At 46.5% G+C, this 11,742-nt stretch overlaps 1 protein-coding gene across 1 annotated transcript; it reads left to right on the top strand.

The window, feature by feature from the left end:
• Positions 1-240: 240 nt before the first annotated feature.
• On the top strand, positions 241-9,923 carry LOC144247938 (TOG array regulator of axonemal microtubules protein 2-like). Its single transcript, XM_085563850.1, has 7 exons — positions 241-1,690; positions 2,647-2,750; positions 3,959-4,163; positions 5,319-5,535; positions 6,604-6,690; positions 8,837-9,278; positions 9,730-9,923. Exons 1-6 carry the CDS (start codon positions 1,589-1,591, stop codon positions 9,070-9,072), a joined length of 951 nt encoding a protein of 316 aa, XP_085419976.1. The 5' UTR covers positions 241-1,588; the 3' UTR covers positions 9,073-9,278; positions 9,730-9,923.
• The last annotated feature ends 1,819 nt before the right edge of the window (positions 9,924-11,742 follow it).

The following is an 11,742-nucleotide window of genomic DNA, read 5'->3' as shown; positions in this document are numbered from 1 at the left end:
TACTGTGAAAGAAATGGAGTATCAGGTAGTGCAGGGAGACTGAATTCCTCCCTCTCCCTTGCAGGCAGTCCTTCTGTACAATGCTAACATTGTGTTTACCTGAGGACAGCACCTTCTACAGGTGTCTGAAGTTGCAGGGAGAGCCCAGGCCTGCTTCCCCCAGCAAGGACAGGGAGCAGGCTCTGGCCAAGGCCCGTGCTCCTCTTGCTCCTTCTCCCTGTGCCCAGGGTTTGCTCTCTTCTTCCCAGGAGCCGCCACGCCCAGGTGCGGAAGTGCGCGGCCGAGCTCCTCCTGTCCTTGGTGCAGAGAATTGGAGTCACGAAGCTGGCAGGCACACCCAGGGCTGAGAGGCTGGCACACGTGGCAGGGAAGCTCGCTCAGGACTGTCACCAGGACACAAGGTAATGATCTTAATTTCACCTCCTAAAAGAGGAAAACCATTTTGTGTCTGGCTAGAAAGGTAAAACCACAGAAGAGTGGGAACTAAAGGAAATATGAAGTTGCCACCCTGTGTGAATAAGGGTCATAGCATCATGGAATATGCTGAGTTGGAAGGGATCCATCAGGGTCATCAAGTCCATCTCCTGGCCATGTGCAGGACACTCCAAGAGTCACTCCATGTGCTTGAGAGCACTGTGCAAATGCTTCTTGAGTTCGGTCAGCCTTGGTGCTGTGCCCACTGCTCTGGGCTGCCTGGAAATGACTGTACTGGGTAACCTGAGGTTGGCCAGCAAAAAGGAGCATTGCCAACTGCCTGTGGCTTGAAGGATTCTTTACTGAGATCAAAAGAGCTCAGAGTAACCAGTCCAACAGTTTTGTTTGGCCTTAGGTGCACAACACAAAGTGTTGACTAATGTTCATCCCTGAAGGATCCCAAACATCCATTTCTCATTAACTTAAGACTTTCCTAGAAACATTTCAGGGGTCTTTAGCCAACATAGTCAGTCATTCTAAACCTGCTCTGCAGATTTCTACAATGCTGTTATCTGTGGCTCAGTGACCTCCAGATTTCTTCAGCACGAAAATTGTGGTTTCCTAGTGACAAAATCAACCCAAACCACCAAGATCCTCTTACCTGGATGGTGAAATTCCCATTAACAGCTGCCAAGAACACCACAGCAACTAGCTGCCCCTGTGCATACATATAGCATAGAATAATCAATAGGATGCATGAGGTGTTTTGCCCTGGCTTCCCTCCCTGTTAAAGAAAGACAAATTATTGTGCAATGGTAGAAGGATACTGATAATAGGCTCTGACAACACAGCAGATGTGTTTTGCTTGTTCCCTGGGATCTTTGATCCCACAGAAGCACACCCGCAGTTTCAGAGTGAAATGGTATTTTTCTGTTGCCCCACCTTCTCTTGCCTCTTGTGCTCAGCTGACAGCACTGTGCAGTGTCAAGAGGAAGTACATCTCCCTCTTTGCTGAGTAGGTGATGCCTTCTCATGCAAGGATTGCACCTGTTGAGTTTAAGGTATCAGCCTCTTCTGTTAACACTCTTCCTTTGTTTATTCACCTTTCCTTTGTTTCCTCCCTCTCTTCCTTCTGTCATTCCTGCTGTCCTTCCTTAGGCATTATGGACAGGAGATGGTGAAACTGTTTCTCAATCATCAAAAATTTAAAACGCTTTTGGAACAATCTCTTTCCTCCCGTGATCTGGAAGATATTCTGACAAGAATTAAGAAGAAAGTAAGTGTTTGTCAGGAGAAATGTCTCCTTTGTGCAAGTATTGCCACTGCTAATATGAGATCAAACACAGCCAATCTGTCCTTATGTCATTCCTCTTGTGGTGAATCATTTTGCTTCTGGCAATGAGCTGTTAATCCTCAGCCTGTTCATCTGCAGACCACAAAGGAATTGATATTATTAGGGAAAAAGTGGGGTTTTGAATATTTTGAATATTGGTCACAAAGAGGAAAGAGGAGAAAATGGATTTACATTTAAGCGTAAGTCCCCCGCTGCTGTCTCCCTACTCTGCCCCTAGGAAAGCAATTAAGTGAGAATTGTGCTTCTGAAGATAACAGAGTCTCTGCAAAAGACACTGGAAGTAGTAGTAGCAAGAAAATTTCCAAACATACAGAAGATGTCCAAGTCAATCCTGGTTACTACAATTACTGTCTGTCTTTTGGGAATACTGCCCTGCTGTCAAGCCCTGTGGAACTGGAAGAAGCTTGCTGAATTCAGCAGCATCCAGTGGGAAATCCTTTGTTTATTTGGGGGAGGATTTTATTTCTTTTAGCAACATTATAGAAGGGAGCTTGCCTTTGTGCAGGCCCAGAGAGAATGAGTGTTGAACCAAACTGACTTCCAACACAATGGGCCATCCCCCAAAAAGTCCAGTTTTTTCTGTTGCTTCCTTTAAGAACACCCGTTGCCTACCAGTTTTCATTATTCCCATTTATATTCAAGACTAATGAATTTGGGATTTTAGACTTCTTCTCAGTCTGGTAGCGCACATCACCTGCCTTGGGCTATTGAAAACAAAGAGTTGATATCACTGAATCTCTGGTCTGTTTCCATCTGTAAGTTAGGAAATGTTTCCCTAAGTCTTGGTAGCAGTGATCCTGGTTCCAACTTGTGTTTTAAACAGGGAATTTCCATTTTTATATTCTAAAGATGGATGGGGTTTCTCCGTGTCTTTGTAGGGGATGGAAAACCAGAGGGGTGAACGCCCATCTGTCAAGGAGCCGGTGAAGAAGAGGAACGATGGCTCAAAGAAGCCCCAGGCCACATTGTCTTCTACTAAACGGTACTGAGCACTTCTGTTAGATGTGAGAAAGCACATGACAAGTTTACATGTCTCTTCCTCAGGAAAATCTTTCTGGCAGTGACCAGTTCCACAGATTGTTTCCTTTCCCTACAAATGGTCTACAATAAGAAAATGTCTACCTCTGCATTATGCTGAACACAACTTCAAAATTCAAACAGGGTTTTTGTTTATCTGAGTGGAGTCTTTTTCAGATGGGTGTTTTGATGAGAAGGCCCAGTCTAGAAGCAAGATGCCATTCCACAAAGATGCAGTTCTCATCCATGTGGTTTGGCCTGGCTGAATCATGGTTTTCTTACCCTCAAACAGTATCAAGTTTGAGTAGTGAGTAGCAAGGCAATTCCTGAGCAACTTTGGTCAACAGGTGTTTTGATATTCTTGTCCTTCATATAATTTGTTTGATGGACAGCATGTTTGGTTTTTTTTGTCCTGTGCAATCAGCATTCAAGACAGGAATTTGCTCCTTGCTGTCTCTTCTTGGCAGTTGCAGAGCTACTTGTACCTGTTCTCTGATAACAGAGGGGATTTATTTAGCTCTGTCATGCTCAGCGGCAACAGGAAAATGACCACATGCCTTAGTAGCATAGCTAGCATCTTCCCATGCTCATGGAAGAGACAGGTTGATCCAGGAGAATCGTTCCTAGTGGGGTTGTTAAGCTGTGGATCTAGTCTCTAGGGAAGTAAATGAAATGTGAGCACAGTTCTGGGATGTCTGGCTTCTGTTTTTATCTCTGTTACTGATTTTCTGAATCATTCAAATACGGCCCTGTTCATCTGTTCAGATGCATCTGAGCTACTTTTCCAGATTGTTGTGCCTGGTTGTAGAGACACTTCTCCAGAGTGATGAGTTTTCCTTATTATAAGACAAACACGTCCCATATGAGGAGGCATTTGAACTTGGAAGTAGCATCTCTCTTTCTCCACAAAGCAATGTGAGCTGTGTGCCTTGGAAGCCATCTGAAGATAGATCAGATGCATCTCATCCTTGGTATTCTTGCATGAGAACTGGCGAGAATGTTACTTGCATATTGTCTCCCATAGTGATTGGCATGAGGCCCACGTTGTTCTTCAGAGCCTCATGATTTTCTAGCTTGAAATCACATAATTAGGAAAGCTCCTCAAGATGTTTTGCTCACAATTAACCGAAGGTGTTATCACCAACAGGTTTCTAATTTGGTTTTATTTGTCAGGGTGAAATCTACCTCTGATGGACACTTCCTACACGGTGCAAAAGCCCAGGTGATGTTACCTCCAGCAGTGGAAGAAACGGAGCTGCTCCAGAGGCTTTACAATCTCCTGAAAGCCAAGGGCTTTCAGACACGGATGGAAGGAGTGGCACTCCTCCAAGACCTGTGCAAAAGCAGCCCCCAGCTCATCTCCACTAACATTGTCCAGGTATGTACGGCATCTTCGTTATTCCTTTCCTTTAGCTCCTTTCCTAAGCCTTTAGCAGTAAAGTTAATTCAGTGTGTCTTGACACTCCATGCTGGCTGTTTGGGACACGCTGGTCCCTCTTACCCAGGCAAATTTAATTCAGGTCCAGGCTTCAGGACAAGTTATTTCAGTCCAGCTGTATTTGTCTGGCAGGTGCCTATTGATGCTGTTCATCACCAGAGGATGACAGAATTTTCTGCTGCTCTAACTGCTGCTCTCTCCTACTCCCAGTTGGGTTAAGTGCAGGGAATGCAGCCACTGGAAGCATGGCAATTATTCTCTAGACCAAAAATGGATTTGCATAGGAAGAGAAGTATCAGGCTAGGTTGGTTTAAACCCATTTTTTTAAAAAGAATACTTCTATATCATCCATCTTGTCTTGTACAGGCACAACTCTGGCTACACATTTTCATCCTTGTTCCTATTCCTCCTTGTAAAGACAGTGCTCACCCTTCTTTGGAGAAGGAGGAAAACAGCTAAGGACACATCTCTGCCTTCTCCTCCCAGTAGCTGCTTTCCCCCCTTTTCCAGGAAAAGGTGCCTGATAATGTGGCTGTCAAGGGACTGAACCTGCTCTAATGAGAGCTGTAGAGCAGATTGAATTTCAGAAGTCTACCTGTTACTTAGAGAAATGGTCTGGGATCCTGGAAGAGTTGATCAGAGCCCTGCACTTCTCCAGACACTGGTTCTGAGACAAGGAAAAGAAAACAGATCTCCTCCAGCCATAGTTTTGGCAAAATCATCATTGCCCTCAGTACTTGAGGCAACTGTAGAAAACCAGACATTGTAAACATCTGCTTCCATACTTCTGAAGCAAACATAGTCTTTTGCATTAATAAATGGAATTGATTTCATGGTTTATAGATGGAGAGAAATACCATAGGAACGATTCTGTCCCCAACCAAACCTCTTAAAAACAGAAGAAAATCTTTCAAGCAGCATGAGGTTGTGCCAACCATTCCAGTGAGTGGCCCGCAGGAAAACAGTGACATTGTGCCAGCATGTGCTGACCTGACAGAAAGGATCACTTGCATCTTTTACATTGCTAACTGCTACATCCACTCTTCAAACAAGGACATTTTAATCCAGCTTTCATGTTGTTTGTTCTCATCACAGATTTTTGATTATTTTGTCCTGAGAATATCTGACGGCCACAAGAAAGTGAAGCAGAAGGCGCTGGACGTGCTGGCTGAAATCACAGGGATCCTGAAAGATGCCTTGAACCCGGTGATGATTGATTTGGTGGAAGGAATAACAAAGAGCCTGAACTCAAAGGATCCCAGGATTCGTGCTGCAGCTGTGAAAGCACTGGAAGAATCCATTGCTCATTTAGGTAAGGCTGATCCCCGGCATGGACTCTCCTCAACTGCGTCTCTGTCTCTCCAACACAAGTGACCGCTGAGTGCCTTGATAGCTGCTGTTGGCTGTGGAACGCTCCAGCTGACACCCACCAGAAGCTGTGGAGGTGCAGCCCTTATGCACCAGTCCTCCAGGAGGCTTGAATGTGATCAGCATTTCCCAAAAGTCCCGGAGCCATTAGCTCTGTGCTGTTTGTCTGAAGAGAGAGTCCTGGACTACAGCTTTGCTACAATTCAGAGGCAAAAGGGGTTTTGGAGTTTGCTTGGGCCCCATCTGACTTCCCAAATGAACAGCTTTGCTGTTGGCATGAAGGGACACTGGCCCTCAGATCTTTTGCAGAGCAGCCACCTGGAAGGCTCTGCATTGTAGGCATTAGCTGCCTATTTTCCACTTTTCTTCCTTGTCTTCTGTTTTCAGAGGGGAACTTAAGATTCACCAAATTCATTTCTTTATAACAAAGAGGTGTAAACCCAGTCTTGTTCCACATGTTTTGCATGAAGCAAGATGGCTAGAGTGAATAACTATATAGGCAACGGCTGCTCTAAAATGCTTTGCCATGCAGATTTATGTCAGCTCTGAAAATGATGCACTGGGGAAATATGCCTGAAAAAAGGAGTGTTGAAGAGGCATCTCTTGGAAGGGAGTTTCCACTTTCTCTTCCTCAGCTGCTCTGTGAACTCACAAACTGCCTGACTCAGTGCCTTTCTGTGTCCCAAGGATGGGGTTCTTCCTTTTTGCTCTGGGATGCAAAACCTTTTCACTGCTTACATGTGACTGAACTCTTGAGGTCCCTGATGTGAAATGTTTGAACACAGCTCCTGGTACAGCAGACAAGTTTGAATTTACAAATGTGAAAGGAGAGCTTTTCTTTTGGAATTTTAAGCCCTGCCAAGTAGGCTGGAAGGAAAGAAGAAAAGGATTCAAAAGTCAGCAGAACTGTACTTTATTTTATAAAATGGGGTTGCCCCTGCCCTTTCCCTCCCCACTGTCCTTCCTGCTATGACCTCAGAAGAGTGAGCAGAAGCATGTGTTTCACTTGTAGATAAAGTATCACTGCTGAAAGAGTTCAGCTACCAGTGGAGCCAACTGAGTGGCCAAGCTCTGCTGGATGTCGCGGAGCGTATCACAGGTACGGCCTCCCCTTCGAAGCCAAGAGGTCTTCCCAGGGAGCATTCACAGGGAATGCCTGGGATTAGACAGCAGAGTAGCTCCTCCAAATCAGGAGGTGCTGAGCTTGTCCCCCCTGCCCAATGCCCAGGGCAGGTGTCTCTGGCAGGTTTTCCCTGCTGCTGCAGAGCTGTGCAGCATCTGAGATGGGGGCGGCGCTGGGCCTGGGGGCTGAGCTCTCACTGGGGCATCTCAGAACCACCCCCAGGAAAGGAAGGGGCTAAAAATACCCCAGCTGGCTCCTCTCCTGGAAGCTCAGGGACATCTGTGATCTTTTAGGGAAAACGGTGGCAAATGCTGTTTCAGGGGATCAGTATGTTTTGTCCTCACAGAATTCTTGTTTTTCTCTTGGAAAGTTATGAGGCTGAACCGGGCAGAGCCTGGGGGTCACAGCTTAGGTCAAAAGTCAACAGACAAATTAGAGGCATGGATTTAGTGCAAGGCAGCCTTTGGGGGCACAGGGGCAGAGGCAGAGTGCTGAGGCTCCCTGGCTGTGCTGTCCAAGTGGCACTGCACTGAGCATTTCAGGCTGTGCAAACAGCGTCTTCCTGTGTCAGCACTGTCCAAAATGCTACAAAGGCAGCTGATCATTGATTCCTCAGAGGAGCTTGCTATGTCAGCAATAGGCAAGGAATGGAAAAACAATAATCTCAATATAGAGTAGAGAAGACGATTGATAGCCTTGCTTTAGGTGGGTTAATGGCACTGCTAATTATGCCAACCTCTTTAAACACAAGGTTTAATACACTTTGTGTCTCAAAAGGGCATGTTCAGTGATTGGGAATGTCAAAGAGCATTGTTTAAGAGAATGTTTAAAGAGCATTTGAATAAAGTAGATCTCCAGCAATAGGGAATTTAGTTTGGCAGTTATTTTGATCTCCTTTTCAAATTAAGGAATTAACCATAAATCAGGATTACTTTAGAAAAAGCAGATGTTCTCTCTGAGATTGAGTAGGAACAGACAGCTGTTCCTCACCTTCAATAGTCACTGATATCTTTAATTACATTTAAACTCAATTGAATTCTCATTTTAAAGTGGGTACCATCATCCTTTTCCTGCTTAGTAGAATTGGTTTTGGGTACTTTCAGGAGCTGTTTTGATGTTGATGACTGCTGGTGGATTAACAGCATAAAGAAAATGAAGTCTCTTCCACCACAGAATAAGAAATGGCTACTAGATAACACTTTGCCTGATCAGAAAATAAGAATGGTCTCCAGATCATATCAGGTTTTGATCTCTCAGCCCAATCTGCCATGCAAGGAGCCTGTTGGTAGTAAATTTTTGTCTGTGTTTGATATAGTTGAATTCAGAAAATGAGCAGAGAGCAGATTTCAGAGACAATATGAGAAAACACTTGTGGTTTTGTTACATTTCAGTGCCCTGTGTAGCATTTTTCTCCCTCTATGTCCCTATTTCACTGTGCATTATTAAGAAAAAATGCAATTAACATTGGGAGGGGAAATGGCATTAAAATGTCATTTTAAAATGTGGAGATGCTGAAATGCCCCATCAGTGGGGTCTGGGTAATTATCTAAGACACCCTGAGGTTTGAAAAAGGTCTTTGTTGGAAGCCACAAGAGCATTCTGCCAAAGACATCAGCTGTCACTGACGTTTCTAATCCAACTGTCAAGCAGCAGCCATCCCTGGTGGGCTGGAGCTTTGAAGTGTGTGCTAATACTGCCCTTTGCTGTGTGCCACTGAGCAAAGGGAAGAGCCAGATTTGGCACTTGACATCAAAGTTACAACAATGGAATCATCCCTACGGTGCATTTCCAACTCTTCATTGTGGGTTTAGACAACTTCTTAATGGAAATAAAAGGCAATTTGGCATTTCATTCATTGTTCATGCAGAAAGAGATTATGAAATAATTTAGTAACGGTACGAAGTCTGCAACAGGGACAAGGCTCTGGTTGGAGGATTTAGTCCTGAGGGGTTGGTGGTTCTGTTTCAAGGATGATCAGCTGCTTTGCCCATTTCTGGATCACGGGGTTCTGTGTGCTATTTTGCTGATCTTAGCCAGAGAGGCTTCCAAGAAGCAAAAGCAGAGGTAGAGCCTTGTTTGCATTGAGGTTGGTGGTTAAGAAGCTGTGCCTCTCTCCCGGCAGTGCTTGTGCAGTGGGTTTATGCAATAAGCCCTGAAGTCGTCCAGCACGACGCCCTGCCCGTGCTCTGGTCCTTCCTGGACAACAAGGCGCTGCCTGTCCGAAGCGCCAACGTCCGCATGGTGGCCACCAAGCTTGCCTCTGCCCTCTACGAGGTGATGGGCACCAAGCTGAAGAAGTGTGCTGCCAGCAAGCCTCCACACGTGCAGGAAAACCTGTCCAAAATTTTGGGCTGGTGAAGACGTGATCTTCTCCAGGAAGCTGACCTATGCTGAGTTGGACACCTCCAGATTTGCCTTTTTAGCTGTGCCAAAAATGACAAAATCCTAAGGAAGGGTGTGCATCTGCCCCCGCTCTCTCCATCGCCCTACCTAGTCATGGGGCCTGAAGCAACTCCAGACTGAGGACAAGCGGAAGGCTGAGCATGGCTCAGCCTCACACAGAGGTGAGGGGGAGCTGGGCCACTCTCTGGTGGGAGGAAGGGTCGTGTAGCAGCCCAGAGAGCCTGTGCACATTGCCAAGGAACAGCTGTGCCCTGCGTGTGCCCCTGCAATGAGCTGTGCTCCCCGTGCCCCTGGAGCTGTAGGGCTGCTCATCTGTGGGGCAGGGAGAGGAGCAGGAGGGTGCAGGTGCAGCTGAGCCATTCCTGGAAAGCACAGGGCTCTGGGCTCCCTGCTGTCCCAGGGCAGCCCAGAGGCCAGGCTGTTCCTGTGGCAGACCTGTGCAAGTGGGTCAGGGTTTTCCCCTGGCCTGCCTCAATTGTCTGCTGGCAGGAGCATGTTTCCCTGTGCAGCTGTTTAGAAACTGGCAGGAAATGAGTCCCATGAAATACGGAGCTCCAGATGCTTTAGGTTTGCATTGCTGCCTCTGTTAAACTTTGTGTCTTCATTTTGCAGATCTGACTGGTCACAGTCTTACTGAGAAGTTTTCTCTGGACACTTCCAATGTTCTCTTACCCACAAAGTCCTTGTTTCCTGTCCAGAAGCTCAGGAAGAAGCTGTTGCCTGCCTGAAGAGTGTTTAAAGAATAGGATTTATGCTTTAGTCTTCATCGCTACAGATGTACATAGGTTCTGATCTTTAGATGTAGTTTTGAATAAATGTGTTTGATTGTATCTTGAAATTTTGATTACATATTTTTAAGTGTATATATTTTATTTTGATGATTTAAAAAAAGGTAAATAAATAAATAAAATTTAAATAAACCAAGAGGAGAATGTGAGACCCAGACCTATCTAGCCTGGAGGTTATGGGAGTGTAGCTCACTCGATGTGCCAGTGTCTCACCACATCCTTTCATCACTGGGCCTCTCCTCTTCCTCTTTCTCTTTTGCCATGTGTTCTTTGTGTCATTTGTGCTTCTCTTTGTTATTTGGCATTACAACAGGGCCACCCATTGACATGTCTGGGGCACAATGGACCCACAGGATCCTGTATAGTCAAAAGTTTTCCATGTGTGGTTAGACAGGGAAGTTTGGTCGGAAGATTGCCGCAATGTACGGGAAGATAGGGCCCTGCCCCACCAGTCTAGTTAACCAATAGGAGATTAGTGATGATGTAAGCAGACGATAGTTATTTAAGGCCATTCAAAGAGGAAATAAAGGCCATTCTGCCATCAACCACATTGGTGTTCGTGAGTGATTGGCCTGAATGACCTGTAAGTTAGTCATCGTGTCTTTCTCAAACCGGGTCGCCCTGCCTCGAGAGAGGCAACAAGTGGTGCTGAAATCCAGGAACACGCCCCCCCACATACGGGAAGGCCCGGCCGGGGGATCGGGATTCACGCTGGACGAGTGAAAGGTGGCCGGAGCGGCAGGACCGACTTCGGCTGGGAGGATGCTCCCGTACAGACGAGATGGAAGCCCTCGTCAAGGTAGTACTGCAACTGCATAAGCAGTTTGGTATTGATTGCAAGCCTAAAGACTTTGTGCAGTCATATGAATGCTGCAAATAGGGGCCATTGACTGCCCCGTGGAGATTCTCCACCCGGAATGCTGGGAATAATGCACCAAGGCACTCGCGGATGATGTCATGTGCTCAGGTTCCAGCAAGAGCCTCAAATCATGGGGGAGGACACTGCAAAAGGTGCTGCAAGAACAAGAAACCTGAAGGCAGCTCAGAACTGCCTTCATGTCACTCCAAAATTAGGAGTCAGAGCAACCACGCAAACCTTGTTTAGCGGACGCTCCACTGAGTCTACTGACTCATCACCCAAAGATAAGGAACACTTCCCTTTATCCTCGTGGTCCCCTAGTCCTGTCCGTAATTCACCCGCGGAACAAAAGCACTCGAGTAATGAGACTATTGATAATGCTGAGGTCCCTGCTGATAACTGGAGCCCTGATAGGAACTCCGACAGACCCCCACCCTATGCTCCGCAATATGGCGTTAGCCAGCATGAAGAAGGGCAGGGTTTAGAGTCTTCGCCAGCCGCAGACTCGCGCGCGTGGGAAAAAAGGGGAAGTTGGGAAGGTTTGCCCAGGGACACAAGACCCAATCAAGGAGCACGTCGCAAACCATCCAGGGAAAGAACCTCCCCGTCCGGGAGGCAGAGAGACCCAAGGGGGAGGAAGAAACTTGCCAATAGGCAAAGGGAAAGCAGAGGGCGGAGTCCAACAAAAAGATACCGCAGCCCGGAATCGTTCTACCAGTCGACTTCCGCCTCTGACTCGGACTATAGCTGGGACGAATGGTCGAACAGCTGGGCTGTAGTTGATTCAGACTTAGATTCGGAAAATGAGGAAGTCAAACCAAACCCTAATACTATTAAAAACCGAGCCCCTCCATGCACGGCCGAAAAGGGTAGAGGAAAAGATATGCCCCTCACAGACTGGAAAAAGATCCAGAGTGCATGCGCCAATTGGGTCCTGCCTGGGGTTTTATCATTCCTGGTTCGGGAAGCAAATGGGCA

Source organism: Lonchura striata, chromosome 31 (genome assembly GCF_050655825.1).
Source record: "Lonchura striata isolate lonStrDom1 chromosome 31, ASM5065582v1, whole genome shotgun sequence".
In the NCBI taxonomy this organism is placed as follows: Eukaryota; Metazoa; Chordata; class Aves; order Passeriformes; family Estrildidae; genus Lonchura; species Lonchura striata.
Note: the sequence above shows the minus strand (reverse complement) of the source record. Positions and strands in the feature narration are given on the sequence as shown.

Bases quoted from the DNA above. Each gene is read 5' to 3' on its own strand.
- LOC144247938 (XM_085563850.1), top strand. From the start codon at position 1,589: ATGGTGAAACTGTTTCTCAATCATCAAAAATTTAAAACGCTTTTGGAA. The intron at 4,164-5,318 runs GTATGTACGGCA...TTCTCATCACAG, and splicing joins TCTCCACTAACATTGTCCAG to ATTTTTGATTATTTTGTCCT. The intron at 6,691-8,836 runs GTACGGCCTCCC...CTCTCCCGGCAG, and splicing joins TGTCGCGGAGCGTATCACAG to TGCTTGTGCAGTGGGTTTAT.